The 27603-nt window shown below is 40.1% G+C and overlaps 1 protein-coding gene and 1 pseudogene across 6 annotated transcripts in view; one reads left to right on the top strand and one right to left on the bottom strand.

The window, feature by feature from the left end:
• The window catches only part of MCF2L2 (MCF.2 cell line derived transforming sequence-like 2), a 377565-nt gene that overhangs the window by 131306 nt on the left and 218656 nt on the right, over positions 1–27603 (top strand). For 5 of the 6 annotated variants that reach the window (XM_074191036.1, XM_074191033.1, XM_074191034.1 and 2 more), the window contains exons 4-6: positions 15876–15966; positions 19262–19381; positions 27001–27117. In XM_074191036.1, coding sequence (XP_074047137.1) covers positions 15876–15966; positions 19262–19381; positions 27001–27117 — 328 coding nt within the window. The remainder of the gene's footprint in view (positions 1–15875; positions 15967–19261; positions 19382–27000; positions 27118–27603) is intronic. The other variant, XM_074191032.1, reaches the window with a different exon arrangement.
• LOC141491493 (alpha-enolase pseudogene) lies at positions 11699–12803 on the bottom strand (annotated as a pseudogene).

Below are 27603 nucleotides of genomic sequence, written 5' to 3'. Positions count from 1 at the left end.
AGAATGGTATTGCAAAGCAAAAATGTTAATGAGTCTTTATGCCTAAAATGACATACTTAGAACCAGAAGGAATCTAAAAGGACATCTAGTAGTAGATTAAAGTTACCAGGAAACTTAGATGACATTTTATCCTTATTTAAGGATAGGGAGGTCTATACCCTGAAGAGATTATGAAAAAGGGTGAAAAACATCACTTGCACAAAAATATTTATAGCAGCCCTGTTTGTGGTGGCAAAGAATTGGAAATTAAGTGAATGTCCTTCAATTGGGGAATGGCTTTTACATTTTACAGTTGAAGAAACTGAGTCACAGAGAAGTTAAGTGACATAACTAAGGGCACACAACTATTAAGACTCTAAGGTAGAATTTTGAACCAAGTCATCTGGACTCCAGGTCCATTATCTTACCTAATACATCAAACTACCTTCCCTTTCTAAAGACAGTTTGATATAGTAGATAGAAAACTCAGTTTTGAAGCCAGGAGAGATTTGGATTCAGTTACTGTTTTTGATACTTGATATTTTTGTGACTGGGGAAAGTCTCTAATGTCTCTGAGGCTGTTTCTTCAGCTATAAAATGGGGATAACAATATTGTCACCATGTATGCCCCAAGTTTCTTTGGGGAAAGAATGAACTTTGCAGAGCTTAAAGCACTATAAAAATGTAGAAATACAAAATTCATCTGGCCTGCCAACCCTAAGACTAAAGTGTCCCATGGCAATGAAAGCAGTTTCTTTTTTAAAATATTGTAAATGTTTTATGAGAAGTAATATTGAGGTGGTAACTAGGTGGCACAGTGGATAGAGCTCTGGCCATGGAGTCAGGAAGACCTGAGTTCAAACCCAACCTGAGATACAATAATTACCTAGCTGTTTGATCTTGGGCAAGTCATTTAAGCCCATTGCCTTAAATAAATAAAAATTTTTTGAAAAAAGAGAGAGAAGGGGAGCCTAGGTGGTGCAGTGGATAAAGCACCGGCCCTGGAGTCAGGAGTACCTGGGTTCAAATCCGGTCTCAGACACTTAATAATTACCTAGCTATGTGGCCTTGGGCAAGCCACTTAACCCCATTTGCCTTGAAAAAACCTAAAGAGAGAAAGAGAGAGAGAGAGAGAGAGAGAGAGAGAGAGAGAGAGAGAGAGAAATAATATTGAACACCCATCCATGGAAACAGCTGTATTTGCTTGATAACTATTTGTATTTATTTATACATAATATGCTTTGGCACTTTCTCAGTCCTTTTAGGTTTCCCTTCATTTTTACTTATATGACTAGAGTTAATGTGTATTATTCTATTCTTCTAGATCTGCCTTTTTTGTTTTGTTTTTGTATTATCTTATAGATCTCTGTGGAAGTTACCTTTGGAGGTTCCATTAATGTACCATGATTAATTTCATCATTCCCTTATTGTGAAACATTTAGATGGCTCCGTAGGTTCTTTAAATGTCTGACTCTTTTTTGTAGAGTTGTTGTTTTTTCATAGCACTATCAGAGTGTATGCCAAGCAAAAGGCAGCTAGGTAGTACAATGGATAGAGCATGGACCTTGGAGTCAGGAAGACAAGAGTTAGAATCTAGCCTCAGACACTTGATACATGATTAGCTGTGTGACTTCGGGCAAGTCACTTCATCCTGATTGCCTCACATCCAGGGTCATCTCCAGGCATCCTGATTCACATCTGGTCACTGGACCCAGTTGACTCTGCAAGAGAAAGTGAAGCTGGTGACTGAGCATAGCACCCCCTCCCTCAAATCCAATTCACTTGCTTGTCATTGCATCACTTCCTTGATGTCATGGTCTTCTTTGAGATGAAGGACAAGCATCATGCCAAGCAACAGAACTCTTGGTTCAAAGGGTGTGATCATTTTTTGTGCACTGCTGCCCTGCTCTACAGTTATGCAGTTTTACTGCTAATGAATCACTAGACCTCTCTTCTGTCAAAATCTCACCATGATTGAGATACTTTGGTTTTAGTTATTTTTGTTAAGTTGATGGGTGTGAGGTGAGCAAGTGCTAGAGCTAGAGCTGGTTGGAGATGAAGATGGAAGGTCACTTGCTTGCTTCGTTGGCGGGCATTATGTCTCTTCTTGGAATGATGTTTGTCTTTGAAGAAAGAAATATTGTTCTTTTTATTTCTTTCCTCCATCTTTCCTTTTACTTTCCTTCTACTCCTCATCTACCTCCCCATCCCTGGCATCTTGGCATGAAGAGTAGAGAATGAAGGAGATATGGGAATTGTATGTGTGGTTTCTAGCTTTCAATCAAGTAAAGATCAGGATAAATACTTTGACTAGTTCAATGAGTTCATAGATTTTTGGTACTCCAAAAGATTGTCTCATTTGTGTCCATGAGGGCACTAGGTCCTGATAAGATTCTGTGGCACTTGACAACATTTGACATATCAAATGTTCCAAAGTTGGTAGGAACAGGGCTCTGTCCTTCTACTCAGTCTTTCATTCAATAAATATTTATTAAATGGGCAGGTAGGTGGTGGAGTGGATAGAACACCTGCACTGGAGTCAGGAGGACCTGAGTTCAAATTTGGCTTCATACACTTAATAATTACCCAGCTGTGTGACCTTGGTCAAGTCACTTAACCCTATTGCCTTGCAAAAACCAAAAACAAATATTTATTAAATGCCTGCTTTCTTCCATGCATCATTCTGGATTCTATGGAGAAGGTGCTCCTTCAGTACTATAAGGATATTTCACTTCTGACCAGTCTCTCTCTACTGGCCCAGATCACAATTGTAAAGTCATAACTTTGAAGGAAGGCACTAGAAGGAAGAGACCTTTCAGGCAATGTAGTCCAACCTCTGTTTTACATTTGGGAAGACTGAGACTCAGAGAAGTGTTAAATAAAATTAACATGATTTTGGTCTACATTACAAGAGCTAGAACTTCCAGGAATAGGGAGGAGACAAACCCATTGTTTTGGGGCATCTTTGACCTCACTTGAAGTACTGCATTCAGTTCAGGGCACCACCTTCTTTCCATTGCAAAAATTATAGTCATAGCATCATAGCTTTTGGAGTGGAAGGAACTTTAGAATCTTTCTGGTCCAACCTCCTCATTTTACAAATGAGGAAATTGAGACACAGAAACATAGTAGGTGCTTGCTGACTGACTGGCAGGAGAACCTGGAGCTCATGCAATATGAGAATTGCTTAGGGGAAACATTAGAACCTCCATCAAGAATCTGATCACATGGAGGAGACATAACTCTTATATTTTTTTTCTTTAGTCCTGGAGGGCAGAACTTAAAGCAATGAGTAGAAGTTGCAAGGAGACCAATTTAGGCTCTATATCCGGAAGAATTTAAGATAAGGGCCTCTAAGGGGCAGCTGGGATAAAGCAATAGGCCTAGAGTCAAGACAATCTGAGTTCAAATCCAGCCTCAGACACTTACCAGATGGTGACATCAGACAAGTCACTTGGCCCTATTTGCCTCAATCCTCATCTGTAAATTAGCCAGAGAAAGATATGGCAAACCATTCCAGTATCTCTGCCAAGAAGGCCCCAAATGGGGTCATGGAGAGTCAGACAACAGCAAAAATCAGAGCTATAAAAACATAGGAAGAAGGGTGTCTTCAAGTAGGGAGATATTGTTGGATCTGGTCCTTGGAAGATGGATAGATTTTATTTTGTTAAATTAGGATGACCAGTGCAGAAACAGAGAGATTAAAGATGGTATGTCACATATGGGATGCAGATAGCCCCAGTTTGGCTGGACTGTGGAGTGTGAGGAAAGAGAGTATGGTCTCATGAGGCTGGAGATAGGGACTGGGACCAGGATGAGTGGGACTTCTGAAGCTAAACAGAGGAGTTTATATTTGATTCTATTATCAATAGGATGCCACTGAAGTTGACCACTTATGACTTGGTTCATTGTACATCATAGGCTCTCTTTTCTCCCCCTTCCCCATTATCCTGGAAAGTAGACAATAAAGGGAACTGCCTAGGTGAGAAGGATGATGCCTGTGTATTTAAAATGTATTGTGAAGAAAATCTGGAGCCAAATCCGACTGGAAGTTAGTAAAATGAAGGGAGGTGAAAAGTAGGTGAGTTGCAGGTGGAGATTTTGGCACAGTGCTAGTATATTATTCACATCCTTTTTTTTCCTTTCTTTTTTTTTAGTTTTTTTTTTGGCAAGGCAATGGGGTTAAGTGACTTGCCCAAGGCCACACAGCTAGGTAATTATTAAGTGTCTGAGACTGGATTTATACTCAGGTCCTCCTGACTCCAGGTCTGATGCTCTATCCACTGCTCCATGTAGCTGCCCCACATCCTTCGTTTTTAATGAGAACAAAACTCAAGTTGTTTAGACCCTGGACCTAGAGAAAAGTGGACCATTGTCTACCAGTCGACTCTAAGAGGAAAAAAGAGCAAAACCCTAACAAACAAAAGTTAGCTGTTGTTTTCCCTTTGTGTTATTCTTTTTTTTTAGGTTTTTGCAAGGTAAATGGGGTTAAGTGGCTTGCCCAAGGCCACACAGCTAGGTAACTATTAAGTGTCTGAGACCGGATTTGAACCCAGGTACTCCTGACTCCAGGGCCGGTGCTTTATCCACTGCGCCACCTAGCAACCCCGTGTTATGCTTATTCTTATAGTGTTTCAAGAACTATTATAAGAATTATAAATTATAAGAATAATTCAGCAAACTATTCTTATAAGTGAACATTTTTTTTTCCTCTCAGGAATAGTTGAGGGCCTCCTCTAGCCAACTAGTTACTATATGTTGCAGAATGTATCAGTTATATCCAAAAGTAAATTAAAGGCAGCAAGAATACTCACTTTGGAGTCAGAGGACCAGAGATTTATTTAGTCTCTACCCTCCCTTTCACTTCTTGGGCATCAGTTTTCCCATCTACTAGATGGAAATGATACTTATATTCCCCACCTCCCTGGTTATAAGGAAAGCATTTTGGGCTTTGTGAAGCTTGATTCCATAAAAATGACTCTCTTGTTTGTATCAATGGCCCAATCTGTAACTGTGTTTATGATTTTACTAGTCTAACTCATCTTGGTTAATATTTTTCAGAGGTAACATTTAAAAATAATTTTAGGCAATGCACTTTGTTTTTATAGGGCAATAATTGCAGGAAAGTGTTATTTCCCTCCAGGTTCCTCCTCCAGATTGAACTCCCCTTTGTAAAAAAGCACAATTAAATTAAACAAGAAATGACCCCTCAGGCAATTACTTCTGACAATGTATGCAGCATTCTGCCACAGTAGTTCCCCTTTTCTTTGCTATGAGGAAGAAATTATGTTGCAATTTTTTCCCTCAGATTTCAGTTGATCAGAGTTTGACTTCTTTTGGGGAGTTTACCATTTGACTATAATAGTCCCTTGGTTCTGCTTATTTATTTATGAATCAGTCCATGCCAATCTTCCTTTTACATTTAATTCTTCAAAACTCTAGTTTTTATATGCATGTACAACTCATTGAGTTTTTATTTTCCCCATTTTTGAACCTATATCTCTTATCTAGTTGTGTTTTCTTTGCTACAAAACTGTCTAGAAAGTGAGGATATCTCATCATCCAGGCATTATTTGTCCTATTTTTTACTTCTCTCTCTCTCTCTCTCTCTCTCTCTCTTTCTCTCCCTCCCCACTCCCCCCATCAACCAACGCAATGGGCCTTTTTAAAAGGAGTTCATGCAGTTATACCTAATTTTTTTTAATATCAGTCACTGTTCCCCTCTCCCTGCAATAAATTAAGAATAAGCTCACTACAGGAATGACAGGCAGTGTGGCATAATGGAAGACCCAAGTCCTGCTTCTGACACATGATGGCTTGAGCAAGTCCCTTATCTTCCTGCATTTTAGATAACTCTCTGAGAAAATGAGTTGCAGAAAAGGTACTGACTTGCATTATTAAAAGGAGTTTCCTCTTCTGGGGAATTGTCTCTGTCATGAAAATCGCAAGTCCCAATTCCTATGATGGTCAAGGAGAAGAGTGGAAATACAGCGTTGTTGTGAGGATAAAATTAAATTAATATTTGTAAAAGTGCTTAGCACATTGTTTTTTGTTGTTTTCAGTCTGGCAGTTCATTTCACAGATAAGGAAACTGAGGCAAACAAAATTAAATGACTTGCTCAGGATCACACAAGTAATAAGCATATAAGGTCACATTTGAACTCAGGTCTTTATGGCTCTAGGTCTAGTACTCTCTATGTATCTGCTATACCACCTAGCAACTCAATAAAAGTTTGCTTCGTTTTCCTTCTCTACCTAGCTGCCTAAGAGGCCAAGATGCAGAAGGACTGCATTCTAGGCATGGAGAATAGCTAGCACAGTAATGGGGAGATGGGAGATAGTGTACATTGTGTGAAAAACCCTAAGAAGGCCATTTTGACTAGACTATAACGTGTTCAAAGGAAAATAATGTAGAAGTCTAGAAAATTAATTTGAAGTCAGGTTGTAAAGTACATTATATGCTATAAATGAGTCCCATTGACAATAAGGAATGGAAGAGATATGATGGCCCATCATGGTCAGAATTTCAATCATAATGTTTAAATAACCAGAGAAGTATGGGGGATCACCTCTATTTATTTACAAATTAGATTTGGATTCTTATTGTGACTTCCTTTGATTGCCTTAGAAGACATGTTGAGTTTTTGGCTGATCCCTGGTCTAAAGGGCTAGTTATGCAAGAATTGCCAGGAAAACCTCTCCTCATTCCTTTGCTGGTCTTTGAACATCCAACCTTCAGCAGGAGATAAACAATGGATTGCTGATGAACAAAGTCCTTTTCTGGGCTTATTTGAATGCATCATATGGAAATGAGGGGCTGGATTTGGCAATAATTCATTTGAGTCCTTGGTAGCCCTAGCAGCCTCCTTTATCTCTCCAGTGTTCCCTTCAGACTTCCAGAGGTAGGTGAGATCTGAGCTGCAGATAGCATCACTCAGCTGTTTCTGAGTGTTTGTTCAAGAGTAAAAATTAGAAAGGAGCATTATAGGTGCTAATAACAAGTACCCTCTTCAACAGCAGCTTTCACAGATTGGTGTCTAGGGGTCTGTCCAGTTTGCGACATACTAGTCCAGATTTCTCACACCTTCTTTCCCCCTCCCATCATTTGCTCAGCATTCCAGTAACACCAGCCTTTTTGTTACTTCTCACAAAAAACAACATTGTCTGAGAATTTTCCCTGGATATCTCCCATTCCTGGAATTCTCTCCCCCTTATCATTTCCACTTTCTTGCTTCCTCAAGTCCTAGCTTGAACCAAAAAGCCTTTCCTTTCTGCTTTCCTTTGAGAGTTCCTATACGTTCCATTCTGTCTATTGTGAAGCAGTTGAGAAGTCATCCCTTATTGACCCAAGGGAAACACTAACACCCCCTAAGAGTAAAAACTTGATGTATTTTAGCTCTACTATCTTCTAAAAAAGCAACTTGTTTAGTTTTTCCAACAAAGCATGGAGATTTCCTGTTCACTTGAGATATTATGAGTAGCAGGATCCTCAGAAGAAGGATATGGGAATGATCCCACCAGTCCTGGGGTTTCTGTGCACTGAGGGCTTCTGCATCCATGTTCTTTCCCCCCTAGCAGGGGTTTGTACTGTTTCTATCTCCTTGACTTCTTTTTAAGCCTTCAAACTACCTAAGCTTTCTCTTGGTCAACTCAACTCTAAGGCCCCTCTCTGAAAATAGAATCAGGGACCTGTTATTGGGAGCCAAATACTGGAAAATAGCTATCATGTTCCCATTGAGTCTTCTCTCCAAGCTAAATATTTCTAGGTCATAGGGCACAATCTTAAATCTTTTTCTTATCCTTGTTGCCCTCCCCTGGATGTTCTCCAGTTAATCAGTGTTTATGAAATTTCTGGCTTTCATCTTGTTTCTCTTATTCGTAGTGAGAAAGTTCCCAAAGCTGTTCTCTCCCATTCCTGTGGGAGAAAAGGATGATTCTTCCTCCCTCTTTATTCCTGCTTCCCACTCCCTACTTCATTTTGACTGACCTGGTCTCTTGCTGAGGGAGTGTCTTTAAGACCAGTCTTGGCTCCAGGACTCACTCCTTTTAGCTGATGGGTTACCAGACTATTTACTGGGCACGAGCTGTCTTGAGTCTTCTCTTGGTTCTCAGTTCAGACTTGATCAAGATCCTCACCCTTTCAGAGCTGTGAGAAGTCACAGAATTACCATGGTCTTAGACTGTTTCCCTCTTGTCTCTATCTACCAGGTAGGTGGAGAGGTTAATAACATGCATTTATTCTTTTTTTTTTAATCTTTTTTAAATTTATTTTTATTTTTATTTTTATTTTTAGGGGTTTTTTTGCAAGGCAAATGGGGTTAAGCGGCTTGCCCAAGGCCACACAGCTAGGTAATTATTAAGTGTCTGAGACCAGATTTGAACCCAGGTGCTCCTGACTCCAGGGCCAGTGCTTTATCCACTGTGCCACCTAGCCGCCCCAACATGCATTTATTCTTAATAACCATCAATTAATGATGTTAAGAACTGGGGACACAAAGAGAAGCAAAAAGAAAGACAATCCTTGTCCACAAATTTATATTCTCATGGATCAGCCAATCTATGCATTTATTGCCTGGTATATACTAGGTGCTGAACTAAGCTGGGGCTACAAAGGCCAAAGATAGGTCTTGTCCTCAAGGAGCCTACAATCTAATGGAGAAAGACAACATATAAAAGGGAGAAGAGTAGGATAAGGTACACCTGGGAAGGGGCAAAAATCAAAAGGATAGCTAAGAGAAGAATGAGATGGTCAGCCAAAATTGACCCCCCCCCCCAAAAAAAAGGAACTCATCAATGGGAGGAGGCATGACAGAAGGCTATTGTGGCTTCTCTTTACAAGGTCCTGTGTGCTAGGGAAAGTTTCAGAGTGAGGGTCCAGATTGCAACCTCTTGATTGCCTCATCACACTGGTGGAACTTTTTCCTAAATCCCTCCAAACACTCCTCAAAATTACCACGAACTGGTATCTGACCATTCTGGTAAAGGCTGAGTCTTGTCTTCCCTGTCACTTTCTTTCTCTCTAACCCGAGGTCATTCTTCACCAAACCTGCTGACCATACCAAAAGAAGCAGTTGCAAAAGACCTCAGAATCTGGATTTGGCTTTAATACTTTCCATAATGGTAATTATGGATTTGCTGAGATCATTACAAGAGCATTAGCAATTAAGGATAGCTGATGAAAAGACAAATCCAAGAACAGTTGTCTCTGTGCTAGAAGAGGTCAGACTCCCCTTGCCCAAATGATTGGTCTGCTATCCCATCACATTCGGGTCACAAAAACAATCCTCCCAATTCTAATGACTGCTTTTATTCTCCAAATCTGGGACATCAGCCCATCAGCTATTGTCAGATTTGGGGCCTGGTTTTCCTCTGGACCTCTCCTTCCTATATTACAAACTTGTTTTTCATGCAGTTAATTTTCCTCTGAACTGCTCCCCTGGGTCACTGTTTCATCCTGACTGTTATCTAAAGGACTGGGATTCATAGCAGGTCCTGGGCAAAAACCACTACAAACAGCCCACTTTTTCATTGTGTTTTGATGTTTGAAGAAAAGACTTTACATAGATTATCTTATTTGGGTTTCACAGCCATGTGAGGTAGGTGCTATTATTATTCCCATTTTGCAGGAAAATACCCAAAGAGATTTAGTGACGTGCTTAGCATCAAATGGCCAAGGAAGTACCTATGGTGGATTTGAAGCAAGATCTTCCTGATAGCTCATCTAAACATCATACACTGTGTTAATTCAAAGAGTATATCTTTCATGTGACCTATGTCGCTCTCCCCCATGAAAAATAATAGAACCATAGATCTAAAGTCAGAAGTACCTCAGAGATAGTCTAGTCTAATCTTGTTTTATGAATGAAAAAACTGAGTGCCATGAATATTGTATGACTAATCTTAGACTAGTCATACAAGTCTCGGTGGCAAAGCTGGTTTTTGAAATTATGTCCTCTGACACCAGAACCATTGTTCTTTCCTTTGCCTTCCTAAAAGCCAAGGTATATCATAAGAATCTTTTACTTATCTGTATTTCCCTTACCTAGATGAAACCTGCACTTCAATGTCTGGCCCTTCCCCAAGAATAGTTAGCAGTTCTCCTTACAAGTACTAATACTCACAAACCTTCATTAAAAACTATTCCTTTGTCTGTGGGGCTCCTCCATCATGGGCATTTTTTTGTTTCCCATGGGATGTGGAAAGTCTCAGGATCTGATCTTCCATATTGGTTCTCCTTGCCTTGTTTTCTACCTCCAGTACTAGTTTTTTCCCCAACCTCTCTGATACTCTGCCCCCCCCATTTTTTCTAGAACCACTGGACTGATTCCTTCTTTTGTCTCAAACCATTTCTTAACAGTTCCTTCCTGAGAATGGGAAAGGAGGAGCTAGATGTAGCCATTGGAAGAAGACTTGCATCTTTGCAAAGCCCACTTCACGTACTTAATATTTCATCCCTAAAGCAGGAGTCTCTCTTAAGATCAATAGCACTTAAGAGAAAGGAGAAAATCTATAAAACTATATAGAAGCTTTCTGGGAAAGTTTGTATATTATTAATTAGTATTGCTGAATTCAGCAGAAAGAAAAAGCTATTAACTTCTATCTAATGAATTAATTTATTTTTCTAGATCCTGGTCTATAGGCTCTGTGGAGTCATTAATATCTATTTCTTTTTTTTTTTGCAAGGCAAATGGGGTTAAGTGGCTTGCCCAAGGCCACACAGCTAGGTAATTATTAAGTGTCTGAGGCCGGATTTGAACCCAGGTACTCCTGACTCCAGGGCCAGTGCTTTATCCACTGCGCTACCTAGCTACCCCTCTGTGGAGTCATTAATGACAAACCTAATGCTATTTTCTTTTGCTTTTTTAAGTAAATAAAATTGGTCTCCAGATTTTCTGGCAATCTGAAACTTCAGGTTGGTTTCTCATAAAGCACCAAGCAGCTTTAGTTAGTTGGAAGAGCACAAACCTGAGAATCAGGGGAGTAGAGTTTTATGTCAGTTTTGCCATGAAATAGCTAAATAACATCAAGAAAATTACTTAATCTTTCTGATCCTCAGTTTTCTCACCTGAAAAAATGAGGAAGTTGGACTAAATATTAAGGTCCATAATTGTGCTGGAGTCAAATCAAATCAATTGTTAAATTTTCATTGTGAGCATTTACACCTTGGAAGTCAGCAAATCAGATTTTGATTTATTGCTTTGTTAATGGTCTAGACTTTAGAAAATAAAGGAGAAAACGTTAATAATGAAGATTGAACTTAAAAGTATATGTTGAATCTAAGTGTTAATAATTTACCAGCATAACCCTGCATTCTGTGACTCATTCTGGGACTATTACCTTAGAGTCAATCCTCATTGCCCCCACCACCACCATTCTCCACCATTCAATCAGTTGCAATATCTTATTTTTTTCCAGTGCATTTCTGAATACTTTTATTCTACACATAGAAGTCACTAAGGATCTGGTCTCTAGGCTTCACAAGTATATGGCTCCACATATCAGTACACTGGTGGTGGGGTTGAGAAAAGCTCATTCTAGCCCAGTCATAAGATGATAAGGTCTAAGAGGACCAAATAATCAGCTACAGTAAGACTGTTCTAATGAATCAGCAAGAACAACACAGAAAGATGGAAGGGAGAAGGGAGTTAAGTAGCAGAGGTCTCCATCCAACAAAACTGATCTACTACTTCGGTGCTGCCCATTCTTTGGACAAGAACTTCTACAGAGGTGACTGGCACCTACTAGCTTTGAGGCCTCCTGACCATGGAACTTTCTTGACCTGAGGGTTTCTGAAGTTCATTCCAGTGAATTTAGCCTTGCTTTCTCCATTCTGAGAAGCTGGTTATACTTGCCAAATTCCCAGATAAGCAGGGGTCTTGATCTGTCCAGTGCAATCACCTACCACCAGGTCTGTGATGAACATATCTGTAGTCTCCCCAGAACAATAGGAAAGCATTACTCCCTGTCCATTGTACCGGACCAGCTTGCATGCCTGAAGAAATTCAGTCATGGAGCCAATCTGGTTCATTTTGAGCAGGAGGCAAATGCAGGCTTTCTCACTCTCAGCCTTTTCAGTACACTTCGGATTGGTCACTGTGAGATCATCCTCTACCACATGGATGCCTGCAGTTTCAGTTAAAATGCTTCCAAGCTTCTCAATCATCCTGATTAAAGAGATCTTCATAAGATACCACCAGATAGTCCTTGATAAAGGTTTTGTAGAAGTCCCCAAGCTCAGCAGGTGAGATGTATCTGTTAGGATCATCAGCAAACTTGAAATCCAAGTCATATTTCCCAGACTGGAAGAATTCAGAAGCAGCAACATCCATGCCAATTGCAACCTTGCCAGTTTATCCAGCTTTGTCTATAGCTTCCTTCAGCAGCTCCAGAGTTTCTGTTAGGAGCAAAGACACCCTCATCTCCTACATTGGTGGTGTCCTGTTCATATTTCTCCTTAATCGTATCCTTCAGGTTGGGATAGACCTCAGCTCAGTGATGGTACCATAGTCTGGAACTGGCAGGATAACTTCTTCATTGCCAGCAAAGTCAGCAATATGGCAGAACACTTTTCTCAGCAGCTCTGGCCTTACAAACAGCCAGAGATACTTCCAGTATGGCATTTGCACCAAATTTAGATTTATTTGCAGTGCCATTCATCTCTATCATCAATCTTCTCCTGCTCCACAACATTCAGTTTCTTGCTAACCAGGCTCAGGATAATAGTTTTATTGATGTGCCGAACTGCTTTTGGGACACCTTTCTCCATATAGCTCCAGGGCTTCACAAATGCCAGGGGAAGCCCCACTGGACATAATAGTTTGGAAGAGCCCAAGTCACATTACCTCCTTATACACAGTCTTCTCTGCTGTCCCTGGCCAATAATAGCTACCCCCCTCAGATTTTACATAGTACTTGGATAGCTCTCTAGTGCATTTTTCCTGGAATGGTATATATAATAACCACTAGTATTTAGTCCTTATTCCCCTACAAACTCCTTGGGGGTGGGCAGTCTTATTTTCCCTGCCCTTTGGTTCTCCCCTTATTTTTCGAACCATTTCTTCTCATCTTCTTTGTTAATTCATCATCCATATCAAGTTTACTAACTGTGAATGTTCCTCAAGGCTCTATTCTGGTCCCTGTTTTCTTCTCTTTCAACTCTCTTCTATATATTTAATTATCAGCTCTGTGATGGTGGCTTCCCCATATAGAAGAGTCAGCCTATATGTAATCTATATCAAGTTGCTTACTTTCTCAATGCCAGGGAGGAGGGAGGGAGAGGATTTGGAACTGATAATTTTAAAAAATAAATCTTTTTTTTTTTTTTTTAAAGTTTTTGCAAGGCAAGCGGGGTTAAGCGGCTTTCCCAAGGCCACACAGCTAGGTAATTATTAAGTGTCTGAGACCGGATTGGAACCCAGGTACTCCTGACTCCAAGATGGGTGCTTTATCCACTATGTCACCTAGCAGCCCCCAAAAATAAATCTTAAAAATTATTTTTCTGGGGTGGCTAGGTGGCATAGTGAATAAAGCACCAGCCCTGGAGTCAGGAGTACCTGGGTTCCAATCCGGTCTCAGACACTTAATAATTACCTAGCTGTGTGGCCTTGGGCAAGCTGCTTAACCCTGTTTGCCTTGCAAAAACCTAAAAAAAAATTGTTTTTCATCTAGTTGGGGAAAAGATAAAATATTAAATAAGTATGTTTAAAGATAGCTGTCATTAGTTTACCATACACACAGTTAGACCAATATTTATATGTCACTTTAAGATGTACCAATTTTGCAAAATTTTATAAAAATGATCTTTTTTTTATCCTCAAAATTATCTTGGAAGGAGGTGCTAATATTATCCATTTACCTTCCAGATGAGGAATCTGAGGCTGAGAGAAGTAGATTGACTTTTCTGTGGCCAAATGGATAGAAAATGTCCATTGTCCTACATCTTGCTGCCTCTGCACAATGTTATTATATAACATATTAGCAGTGATACTAGAACTTCTTCCTTCCCTCAGGCTCTGCTGATGTCTCCTTCCCTGTTCAGCTCCCAAGACTTACTCAAATCAACCACTCCTGCTATTGCCAACCTTCTTCCCCCAAGTGTGCTTATGACTTTTCTCTTAAAAACAATTTGACAATTATGCCTTATGATTCCTGAACTTTTAAAAATTGTAGTCAATTTTGAAGTTAGGAAAATAAAGTGGGAACATTAAAAATAATGATTAAAAGAAGTGCCCTGGGGGCGGCTAGGTGGCATAGTGGATAAAGCACCGGCCCTGGAGTCAGGAGTACCTGGGGTTCAAATCCGGTCTCAGACACTTAATAATTACCTAGCTGTGTGGCCTTGGGCAAGCCACTTAACCCCGTTTGCCTTACAAAAAAAAAAGCCTAAAAAAGAAAATGCCCTGGAAGTTTCCAGGCTAAGTAGAAGGGAAAAAGATCCTAGCATTCAGAACAGGAAGAGACCTTTAGCCCAACACCTTCATTTTATTGATAATTAAACTGAGTCCCAGAGAGGAAGGGCCTTCCTTGCCCAAAGTCACCAAAGTAGCAAGTAGCAGAGCCAGAATTTGAAGACAGGTTCTCTGACAACAAGGACAGCTAGGTGGCATTGTGTATAGAGCACCTGACCTGGAATCAGGAACACCTGAGTTCAAATCCAGTCTCAGACACATACTAACCCTGTGATCCTGAGCAAGTCACATAACCCTATTTGCCTCAGTTTCCTTATCTGTAAAATGAATTGAAGAAGGAAATGACAAACCACTCCAACATCTCTGCCAAGAAAACCTCAAGTGGGATCATGAAGAGTCAGACACAATTGAAAAAAATGAGTGAATGATTCTCTGACTTTCAATGCCATGCTTTTTCTCTGCACTGTGGGCCAGGAAAATGGGCCAGAGGTATCAGGACCAAGACTTGTCTCACTTGAGAAAATATAAACTCCTTGAAGGGAGGGATTGTTTAGTTATCTTTTTATCCCCAGAAGCTCACCTGGTGCAATGTAAGAACTTAATGAGTAAGGCCCCTCTTCCAACATGACCCTTTCTTTAAGGATGCTCTTTTAAATTATTATTTATTGCTATATTATTATAAATTATTGATTATTATTCTCTTGATGAATTGACTAATTGATGTCTCTTCCTTGTGAGCATCTTTACATAAGGAGGAGAGAAAGGGAGGAAAGAGTCGGTCCTGGAGACATTGCTCTTAAAAGGATAAGAATATCATTGGAGTTTGGGCTAGAAGAGACCTTTGGGCTTATCCAGCTTTGCCCCTCATTCTGCAGAGGATTAGGGGAAGGAGAAAGGTAGGAGGCTCTGAGGCCTCAGCAGATCCATTTCCTTTCCTGCATATTTTGATTCTTGATCATATGCTGCCAAGATCTATTTTGCTCCCTTGATTTCTGGTGAGCTGTTTACACCTTGCCCTGAATGTGCTGCCTTCTCCCACAGCTCGGATGCAATCTTCAGTAGAAGGAGCCAACGCCAGCCCCATGACGTGTCAGCATTTTTGGAGGAAAGATGACAGGGCTCAACATGGGGGTGTCTTGCCTCCCCCAGTCATCTGCCAGGCCCCCTTGGCATGCTCAGTTTTGGGCAGGCATGGAGAAATGTGACCTTAGCCCATATCCCTGCATTTACTAGCCAGAGATGAAGCAACTGAGAGAGATGAACAGATAAAATATTCATGTTTTATGAAGGCTGCCAGGCAGCCTCAGGGTACAAAGCAGGAGCTGCCTTTGCTCCCTGGAATTGTCCAGGACAGATAGTCGCCCAGGCTAAACAGGGGCCCTTGCATCTACGCTGGGAGCAGTATGGAATCTGGTCTCTGCTACTGTGCTCACCCCAAACTCCTGTGGGTTCGTGTAACCCTGCACATCTCTTCATCTGTCTTTGCAGTCTGGAGGCTGCCAGCATCGGGTTCATCATTGTTATCGACAGAAGGAGAGACAAATGGAGCTCCGTAAAGGCATCCTTGACCCGAATCGCAGTGAGTACACATGATATTTGTTTGTTTGTACTTTGCTATTTATGATGGAAAGGACCTGGAAAGGACCCCTCCCCCCCATTCTCACTGTCCCATTGCCAGACCCTTCCCCCATTCTCACTGTCCCATTGCCAAGAAAACATGTTTCTCCTGCCTCTTGGAAGATGAAAAGCTGCTGAACATGTCAACTTTCAGCCAGAAAGGGTTTTCTGAATACTAAAGAAAACTCACTTAAATCCTGGGTCTGGATATACAGAGCAGAGCAGCCAAAATTCTTGGCTGTGAATGGACCAAGCTGAACATGTCATATGTATTTAAAAACCAAAGGCATAATAGGCATGTCTTCATCCTCTGATTACAGCACAGACCTTGTTGAGTTTGGGAGGTAAAAGTGGAAGGATATATTGATGTTTCTCTTTCTGAGTGTTTAGGAAGAGAAGTAGGTGACTAGGGGGCAAACAGGAAGAACTCAGTTCAAATCCTGCCTCTCTTCCTTACCAGCTGTGAGCCTAGGCAAGTCAGTCTCTCAATCTCTCCAAGTCTCAGTTTCCTTATCTGCACAATGAAGGGATTCTATTCTAAGGCCCCTTCCAATTGAAATACCATGACCCTAGGTTTATTTCTTTAAGGCTGCTCTTGTAAAGTCGGGGTAATTCTCATTTCTTCCTTATTTTTTCTTTTAGTCAAACTCATGGGGAAGGGAGAGTGGGAATTACCATTTATTGAAGTTTATTTCTGTAATTGTTCTTGAAGTACAACCTGACACTGTTAAATATGTACAAAGGGCATACTCTGCTATTTGATTTCTTAAAGTTTGAGTGATCAAAGGCAATGGATGCAATAATAGGCTATGAGCTAGCAAGGTGGAGTAGAGAAGAGCCTGGGCAAAGGGGTTGACTCACTTATTTTAGGTACTTTCTACAGTCAAATGGAATTCTGATGGCCATTCAGAGTCAAAAGAGTAAAATAAATAAATTCCTTCCTGGTAGATTTGGTGCTTCTTTCTTTCATTCATTGACAGAGTGACTACAGGTGAACTTGTAGGTTGACAAGTTCAAATCCTGATTCAGACATTTACTAGCAAGTGTGACCCTGGGCCTCAGTCTCCTAGTCTGTAAAATGGACTAACAATAACATCTGCCTCTCAGGTTGTTATGAGGATCAAATGAGATGCTAATATATGTAAAGTAATTTTCACATTTAAAATATATAAATGCTAGCTGTTATATTATTGTCTATGATTTCATTTATGTGGAGAAGTCTCTTATTGGAAACTCCCTCCACCTGTACAACAAGTTGGCTGTGACTTAAAGTCTTAAAAGAGTTGCCTAGAAAACAAAATGTTCAAGTGACTTGCTCAGGCTTACACAGCCAAGAATAGTCAGAGATAGGATTTGAATCCAGGCCTTTCTGATGCTCTAGGCCCTACCTTGTACAATCATCACCTTTCTGTTGTGCTTCAGGATAAACGGAATTCCAGGTAATGATAGTGCTATGACTTAACAAAATTCCTGGTTCTTCTGAGGGTTGCATACATGCATGCATGGTTGAGGGTTGGAGGTCTTAACTTTTGTGTGTGTGCCATGGTCCCCTTTGGCAGTCTGCTTCTCAGAAAATGCTTAAAATAAAATGCATGGGATTATAAAAGAAAATAATTATATTGAAACCTAGCTATGTAAATAATTTTTCTTGTTTAAATATTTTAGCTTTTTCTAGTTGCATGTAAACATTTTTAATAATTAAGAAATTTTTTTCAAAATTTTTTTTTTGCAAAAACCAACAAATTCTCAAACCCCATCTTAAAAACCCCTGTTCTTAAGAGAGGGAGGGAGGAGAAGACATTGCTTCCACCCCAATGGCTTGATTTCTTGAGTCTATTTGTGGCTATAGAATTATCCTTTCTAGCAACTACACCCACATTTGGCATCTTGAGAATATAACAGTAGTGTTAGAGTCTCATAACAGTTTCTTACTTACTTAATTCCAAGATATGTAAAGCTTGAAGAGTTGACCTGAAGAGGGGAGGGAAAGGTCAGGGAAAGAATTTTTCTTTCCCTCTTAAAGCTTCTAGCAGAAGAATTGGGAAACTAAATAGGGCTGATATTCTCTGCAGAGCATTCCTATAATTCCTAAATTATAGATGGGTGTTGGAAATTTTTCTGTGTCACCACTCCATCCTAAGACTTCTTTGGTCGAGTTTGCTTGCCAAAGGACATCTACTTCCCTCCAGACCAGTGGACACCTGGTCATTTGGAACATGGTAACTACCATGGTAGCCAATGGTTGTTCCTGTCTTTAGGTATGTATCCTCTCCCTTCAGCAGCTGAAGGGAAGTCTGCCCAAGAGTCTATTGGGGTGAAAGGCCCCTAGATCATATTTTCCTTTTCTCATTAGTTTCCTGAAGAGCGCAAGTCTGGATTTAGTGTTACAAAGAGACATTGTTGGTGATCAGCTCCAACTCCCTGTTTTCTAAATAAATAACCTAACATCTACTGAAACTAAGAAATTTGCCACAGACCACATAGGGTGTGAGTAAAAGAGTAAAAATTCTAAGCCAGGTTCCTCTGGTTGGGGATCTGACTCTGTATATTGTGTCATTTTATACTTCCCTCTTAAACATTAAAATATCATATAGCAATCACCTCCAATTTGTGACTTAGTAGCAAAATTGTTAACAGAAGCAACCATAACCTGAGACATTTAAGTAGATTAGGAGCATAGTCTGTGCTTGGGATGTTGTCAGCCTGCACCCAGCCCTGTACATGGGGGGCACATGAAAGTGGAATGATACCTGTCCTCAGAGAATTTGCACTTGCCTGGTAGACGTAAGAGATGTAAGAGACTATGGATCAGGAAATAGAAGGTGGTCTCAGGAAGGACGCATTAACAAGAGGAATGCAAAAAGCCTTAGTACCTAGAAGAGGAAGAGAGCTGGAGGAGGGGCTCAGGAAAGGTTTCAATAAAATTTGAGACATGCAATTTAATTCAACAAGTATTTTTTACATATCTGCAGTGTGTTAGCAGCTGAGGAAACAAATACAACTGAGAGTCCACACTTGCCAAGAATTTACCTTTGACTAATAGAAACATCTTATTTTCCCATCTTTCTCAGAAATGGGATTTCTTCATTCTATATACAAAGGGGGCTTTATAGGGCACAACTCTGGGCCTCTCTGAACTTCTTTAATCACTTGTGGTTCACTCCAGGACAGTTGCATTCTCTAGCAGGAGATTCCAGATGGAAAGAGGTCTTGGATAGAAGATACCTTTTCTCATGAACTTTTTCCCATTATTCCAGGGAGCATTTCCAGGAAACCTTCAACTTGTCTTTGTCCTTCGGCCATCCCGCTTTATCCAAAGGACCATCGCTGACATTGGCATTAAACTCTATAGAGATGACTTTAAAATGAAGGTACCGGTAAGCAAACCCTTCCATCTTCCATTTTCTTTGTCAATATTTCTGTCTCTGCTTCTCTAATCTCTTCCCTCCTCCTCTCTTCTCTTTTTTCCTGTTTTTTATCTTCTTCTCATCCCTCTTCCCCTTTCTCATCCTCATTCTCTACTTATGCTTTCTCTTTTTTCTTCATCTACTTTTTATACACCAAATCTTTCACAAGTACCTTCATTGGATGTAAGGATATATAAAATATGGTCTCCGGAGCCAAGGAGATTATAGTCTAGTTTCAACGACAAGATAATATACACAAAAAAGATTTTTACTGACAATCCAAAGCCAAATATATTAGGTGCATTTGCCTTGGTCTCAGATCAGTTCAATTTAACACACATTTTCTGAGTGCCTCCCATGTGCAAGGCTAAGTGTTAGGAATAAAAAGAGAAAGATAAAAGTAGTCCCTACCCTCCAGGAACTTACATTCTACTGAGAAAATAAATGATATAAAGAGACAGTGTGAGGGGCAGCTAGGTGGAACAGTGGCTAGAACACCAGTCCTGGAGTCAGGAGGACCTGAGTTCAAATCCTACATCAGACACAATAATTAACCTAACTATGTGACCTTGGGCAAGTCACTTAACCTCATTTCCTTAAACACACACACACACACACACACACACACACACATATATATATATATATATGTATACATACATATATATATATATATATATATATGTTTGTAAAATGTAGAGACAGACAGACAGACAAACAGATGGTATGAAGAGACAGAATCAATAGAGAACTCACCTCCAAACCAGGAAATCTGACCTCAAGCCCAGCCTCTTACACATTCTTCCTGTGTGACTCTGAACTAGTCATTTAACCCTCTGTTCCCAGAAAATGCTCTAAAAGACTCATTTCCAGAGCAGATACTAACTTGCTTGGGTAGAAGGTGTTTCCTGACCAGGATCTCCCTGAAACAATGAAATCACAGATCTAGAAGAAAAGCAAGTGATTTAGGAATTTACCAAAGGGAAAGATGACTGATTTTAGAGTGGTCACAGGTCATGGTGGACCTTGGAAGCTGGGTGATAATGAGACAGAGAGGAGGAGTTGGCATTTTAGGCTGGGGGTAGGAGTGGAGACCAGGCTAAAGTAGAGAACCAAGGAAACGATGAGAAGAGAAGTCTGGAAGATAGGTTGAGGAGTTTGGAATTGATCCATGGGATTTCAAACATTTTCCTAAAAGGGTGTGTGTGTGTGTGTGTGTGTGTGTGTGTGTGTGTGTGTGTGTGTGTGATGAAAATGATGTTTATAGGATTATAATCCCTACGATTAACCTGGGAGTGATGTGCATAGGAAGAAGGGAGTGTGGTTAGCAAATAGAGAGGCCCTACAATTGCTTCTACCAATTGTGAGGGTGAAGGATATAGAAAGATAAAATATGGTCTTTACCCTAAGAAATTTAGAGTCTATTTATGGGGATAATTAAGAATCCAAGGCAGCCCAGAATGATGAACAGATGTTGGGGCAAGAGTTTTTATTCTCCTCTCACTTCCTCTTTTGGTTTTAGGGGTTTTTTGGTTCCCCTTTTGGTTCATTTATCAGATGATTTGTTCTACACTCTGGGATTATGTCAACTACAGAGCATATTTTCTTTTCTCCCATTCTCCCCCCGCCAAAGAATTTTCCCCATTCTGGGTTTAAGAACTGGGATGAGCTTTTTTTTCTTTTTCTTTTCTTTTCTTTTCTTTTCTTTTTTAGGATTTTGCAAGGCAATGGGGTTAAGTGGCTTGCCCAAGGCCACACAGCTAGGTAATTATTAAGTGTCTGAGGCTGGATTTGTACTCCTGACTCCAGGGCCGGTGCTCTATCCACTGTGCCACCTAGCCACCCCTGGGATAAGCTTTAAAGGGAATGTAGTCCAGATGTTTCTGATTCAATTATCCTGAACAACAAAAAATGGCTTTAAAAAAAAATCATCCTTCAGCATGCAGGATCCTCATGACACTTTCCATGAACCATTCAAACCTCATTTTTCCTTATTGAAATGAAGTTTCTATGTCTTTTGCCTCACATTTCTCAAAGGTTGGGATTTGATTCTTAGAAAGATTTAGCCAAGTTCCAGATAGTTTCCCCAATGCCTTGTAGAAAGATCCTTCCAAGGAGCATGAACATATATCTAAACATGTATGAATATCTGTAGGTAATTTTCTTGTGTCTTTAGTGATTCTTCACTGGGAATTAAAATGAAATTAGACATCCTGATGACAAGCAATTTTTTCTTATTGTTGGTCAGTCAAAAAGCATTTGTTGAACGGAAAGTATATCTGTAAAGTGTTTAGGGTTTATTCCCTTCCCTTCCCCATTCAGTGAGTGCCAACTCTATCCTGGACATTGTGTTAAGGAGATACAAAGAAAAGCAAAAGACAGTCCCTGCCCTTAAGGAACTTAAAGGGTAAAGCAACAAGAAGGTACAAACAAGATATATAGAGAATAAATCGCAAATAATAATCAATAGATAGAAGGAACCAGTAATAAGGGGGAATTGGGTTGAATGATTTTACTGCCTTCCCCTCCTGTAAATTCCCACCCTACAATACATTTTATTAAAAATCTCAAAGTTCAGCGTTGTGGGGCGGGGATAGAAGACTGGCCTTATGTTTGGAAAGATGATAGAGATTATAGGCAAAGTTGGAAGGGACCCAAAAGTCACCTCATCCAACTTTCATTTTATAGGTTGAGAGAAAGCTAAGATCCAGAGAGTTCAAGAACCCTATATCTGGGGCTGAAAGAGACCTCAGAGGTCTTCTAGTCCAGTCTTCCCCTTATTTTATAAGTGAGGAAATCAATGCACAACTTTCCCAAGAGGATCACATAGTTAGGAGCAGATTCAGGATTAGAACTCAGTTCCTCTGACTCTAAATTCATTTTTATTATTTCCCCTGGACCACTCTTGCCACATTCATGAAGGTGGGCTCCAATTCTTGATCATTGTAGAAACTTTGGGGTGGGTAGGAAGGGGTGGGAGTGGGGTTGGAATGGTCTGAGGAATTCAGCCACTTGCCCAAAGTCACATTGCTGTTTTACATTACATTAGATTTACATTACATTAGATCAAGTCCTGATCCCAAATATTCTTGATTCCAAGACCAGTCTTCTCTCTATCCATTGTGCTGAGGAAGGAAGGAAGAGAGAGAGAGAGAGAGAGAGAGAGAGAGAGAGAGAGAGAGAGAGAGAGAGAGAGAGAGAGAGAGAGAGAGAAGAAAAGGAAGGAAGATGAATGGATGGACAGACAGGTAAACAGAGAAAGACAGAGATTGGAAACAGGGATAATAGCTGTCTCTGCTGGTTAAACCAAGTCTCTCTTAGAGCCTACCATTTTTCTGGTATGTGCCAAGAAGCTCATCATTAGAAAGCTGATCACCTAATAATGATACTTTTGGCCACAGCAACTCATGAGATCAGACTGATAACCTATTGACGGTTTATGATCTCTATATATGGACAGAATATCCTAACTTAGGAGTTCTCACAGAATGCGTGAAGCCACATACACATACTACAAATGAATGTATATCTGTGTATGCTCAAAAGAGAAGCACCCAGTCTCTTGCATAAAGTACATACAACCAAATCTTTTTTTCAAAAAGCAAAATTAGATTTCATCCTGCACCATCACATCCGTCATCTGTGTTCCCGTGTGCATTGGATCCTTTCTCTTACTGTTTGTTTTTTTTTTTTAGTTTTCTTTTAAAATTTACATCACAAGGCCTATAGGATTTGTAGTCTTTTATTATCTTATTTTTTCCCAATTTTATGCAAGGGTTTTTTTTTTTCAACAGTCATCTATTTGCAAGCTTTTGAGTTCCACATTTTTCTACCACCCTGCCTTCCCTCCCCCTTCACTATGGCAATAAACAATCTGGTATAAGTTGTACATGTAAAATCATGTTTAACATATTTCAATATTAGCCATGTTAGGATTTTTTTTTGAACTGAGTATGATGAGTTTAGACCCTACAGAAGATTTGTAATGAAATTAAGCCCTTCCCAATGTTGAACTCTGGCATCTGGTCTCTGCAATCAAAAATCATCTTGGAAACCAAGATAGGGATTACCATGTGGGAAGAGAGGACTCAGTTGCATCAGTCATGGGAGAGAGTCCATGTCCCATAGCATTCCCTCCTGAGTTTGGCCATCAGACAGAGCTGAGTGAGCAGTCTGAGTTCCTTTGTAAAGCAATAAGATTCTAGGCTGTGCAGGGAAAGTTACATCATTTGAATAGAACTCTCCAGATCCAGCTTCCAAGAAACCATAAGGCATCTCCATGACAACCACTTGGCCTCCCTCCCTTTCCTGGATGTGGAATGAATTTTTAACTTGCTAATGTCTTGTCTTAAGCTAGAAAAATTCTTATTTTTAGATAAACAACCATCTAAAAGTAATTAAAATAGAGGAATGTGGGAAAGGCTCATAGATAAGATCCAATGAAGCAGAAGGAAGACTTGGACATAAGATGTAGAGGAAGAAAGAATTTGGGAGAAAGAAATCAAGGGTCCTGATCAAGGGAGCAGAGAAGAAGAAAATCCAGTCTAGTTGAGGAGAGATGGAATCCATCAAAGCCACTTTGTGGTCATAAGTCTGACCTTGAACCTTTGGATCTGAACTTCTCTTCCTCTGGCCCCACAGAGGAATACTTTGTTGGCCAGATATGAAGCAGGAACATTTTCTAAGTTGTGTTCTAGGAATCTGTACAGAACCTTGTGAAGAAGGATTCCCCAATGATGTTTAAGTGCTAACCATAGGAATAGAGATTTAGAATTCAGAGATCATATAGTCCAACCCTTTGATTCGACAGATGAGAAAACTGAGGTCTTGCAAGTCACAAGTGTCACAGCTAAGTGTCAAAGTTTCTTAGTGTGTTACAAGAGCATTTATAGTGAAGGTGAGAAACACTGTATGTTATTATTATTATTATTATTATTATATTCTACCTGACTTGTACCTGTTTCTTGTAAGACTTAATAAAAAGTTAATATAAAATTAATGTTGAGGTATTTATTTTAGTGGAACAATGTTAATGTCTGAATACAAAATCCTCCACCTCTGAATTATGAGCTATGAAATTATATATGTATGAAAAGTAATTTTATCACATATGTCCTTTTTAATTATAAAAATTAGTTGAATTTCTGTTCCTGAGCTCTAGCATTTTCTAAGGCCCTTTTGCCTCAGAGGGCATTCCAATATTCCTCTAAACTCTAGAGGGGTACCTTTGGCTTCTGTTCTTCTGCAGACATCTCCCAGGCAGCACAAGGACCAGCCAGGGGTTGCTGTATCATGCCAGCCCCCCCCCCCAAGTATGGCAGTCAAAGTACAAGACTGGAAATGAAAACACTTGGGTTCCCATTTGGCTATTTTACACTGCCTTGTTGATCTATTCCAGGGCAAACCATTTAAATTCTTTAAATTTCAGTTTCCTTATCCATAAAGTGAAGGGTCTGGCCTAGTTTGACTTTTGAAGTGCCTTCCAACTCTGGCTTTGTTATCCGTGGTACTTGATGAACCTCAGTTTCTTCATCTTTCTTCATCTGTGCAATGGAAAGGTTGTATTATGATCTCTATAGTTCCTTTTGGCCCTTTCGATATTTTGATCCTACACACTTTAGGGTGAGTGTTTCATGCCAAACAGGTTTGGGAAAAAAGTCTTCCATTCAGAAAGACCTTGTCATTTGGCAAGAAGTCAACTGAAAGACAAGGAAAAGAGGAATGTCAGGGGTCAAAGAATAAATGAAAGGAATTTGCTTTGAGAGGGATGTGATTTGGAGATGGGTAACTTCTGGAGGAGTTTTTTTGGCTTTTTTTTTTTTTTTTGCAAGGCAAACGGGGTTAAGTGGCTTGCCCAAGGCCACATGGCTAGGTAATTATTAAGTGTCTGAGACCGGATTTGAACCCAGGTACTCCTGACTCCAGGGCTGGTGCTTTATCCACTAGCCGCCCCCACTGCGCCACCTAGCCGCCCCCACTGTGCCACCTAGCCGCCCCGGTTATTTCTTTTTTAAACCTCAGAAAATGAGTAGTTAGATATTTAGAACTATGATAATCAAATGATCCCCCAGCAAGCATTTATTAAGCACCAGTATCTGTCCTCAAGGAGTTTATCTGGATGAATCCACTAAGCATTTATTAAGTGATGGCCCTGTGCTAATCACTTCATAAATATTATCTCATTTGATCTTCACAATAACCCTGTGAGGGAGATTTTATTATTTATTCTCATTTTTTACACTTGAGGAAGCTTAGGCAGACTGAGGTTAAGTGACTCGCTCAGGGTCACACAGCTAACTGTTAAGGCTATATTTGAACTTAGGTCTTCCCAACTCCTAGACCAATGCTGCCTCTTCTGTCTGGTCAGATCTATCTTCCATTGACTTTATCTGCTGAATGTTGTGGAATGCAGTGATTTTAAAGGAGCCCAGCTGGGCTCTTTTCCTATTAGAATGTAAGCTCCTTGAGGGCAGGATCTATTTCAATTTTATTATGCCTCCCTGGTGGCTAACACATTGTAGTTACTAAACACCTACTGAATGGGGGATTGATTAAACCCCTGTTTTGGGGTTTCAATGAAGTAGCAGTAGAGCTATTTAAAAAAAAAATGTGATGAAAATAGATCCCTCCCATTGTTAGACATATATCCTCTCCAACCTGTAAGAAAATCAGTGTCTCTAGGACATCAGTGTTTCTTTAAAAGAAGGTTACTAGGGGCGGCTAGGTGGCGCAGTGGATAAAGCACCGGCCCTGGAGTCAGGAGTACCTGGGTTCAAATGTGTCTCAGACACTTAGTAATTACCTAGCCGTGTGGCCTTGAACAAGCCACTTAACCCCATTTGCCTTGCAAAAATAAAAAATAAAAATAAAAATAAAAAAGGTTACTGTTGGGACAGCTAGGTGGCACAGTGGAAAGAGCACTGAGCTCAGGTTTTCCTGTGTCTGAGGCCAGGATTCTAGTTTCAGTGTTGTGGATCCATCAGAGTCATTCATTTATTCACAAAACTTCTTAAGCCTGCTTTACTCCTTCTGTGATAAATCCTAAGGTAAATGATGAAGGGATAGTTATTGATTCAAACATTGTGGGATAGGCAGCTAGGTGGCGCAGAGGATAGAGCACTGGCCCCGGAGTCAAGCGATCCTGAGTTCAAATTCAGCCTCAGATACTTTATAATTGCCTAGCTGTGTGACCTTGGGCAAGTCACTTAACCCCATTGCCTTACAAAAATAGAACCAAAAAACCCCACAACATTGTAGGATACAGAAGGTGGGGCAGGGGGATGGATTTCAAAAGCTCAGTGACCAAGGTTCCCAGATCCTCATCTTTCCTTGAATAAGATGATGCTTTGAATTCTTCATTTTGTCCCATTCAGGAATGGGAGGCACTTATGTGTACCTATGGGGTTGGCAGGGAGGGAGGGGTCAGATAAGAGCATATTCATCCAGTAAATGTGTTGAAGCTGTCTTGGGGGACAGGGTACCCCTATGAATCCTTCACAAAAATGGAAGACAAATTACTTCTCAACAGCCTGAAAGACACATCTCACTTTTGTTTCTCTTTGGGGGTTGGATTATCTTTGTCCTCCTAGATCATCATGTTGAACTCTATTTCTGATCTCCACGGCTACATTGACAAGAGTCAGCTGACACGGGAGCTGGGAGGAACTCTAGAATATGGCCACGGACAATGGATCCACCATCGAACGGTGAGTACCAACCTGGTGAAGGGTCCTGGGGGGTGAAGGAAGGAATGAAAGGAATAACAACAAACAACAGCAAAAGTAATGATATGAGCAATAATAATGTAATATTTTAATAGATATTTTATTTATTTTTCCAACAACATGCATTGGTAGTTTTTAACAGTTTTTTGCAGTTTTACTTCCTTCCTCTATTCCTTCCCCCTTTCCCCTTACAGAAAGCAATCTGATATAGTCTATGCTTGTATAACCATGCTAATCACAGATCCATATTAATCATGTTGTGAAAAAAACTCAAACAGGAAAAAACATTTAAAAAGAAAAAAAGACATAATACATAAGACAACTTTTAAAAATTGAAGACAATACTCTTTGGTCTGCATTTAAACTCCATAGTTCCCTCTCTCTCTATGGATAGTATTTCCTATCACAGTCTTTTACAATTGTCTTTAATTATTGTACTGCTGAAATGAATAAGTCCTTCATAGTTGA

Source organism: Macrotis lagotis, chromosome 6, assembly GCF_037893015.1.
Source record: "Macrotis lagotis isolate mMagLag1 chromosome 6, bilby.v1.9.chrom.fasta, whole genome shotgun sequence".
Taxonomy (NCBI): Eukaryota; Metazoa; Chordata; class Mammalia; order Peramelemorphia; family Peramelidae; genus Macrotis; species Macrotis lagotis.
Note: the sequence above shows the minus strand (reverse complement) of the source record. Positions and strands in the feature narration are given on the sequence as shown.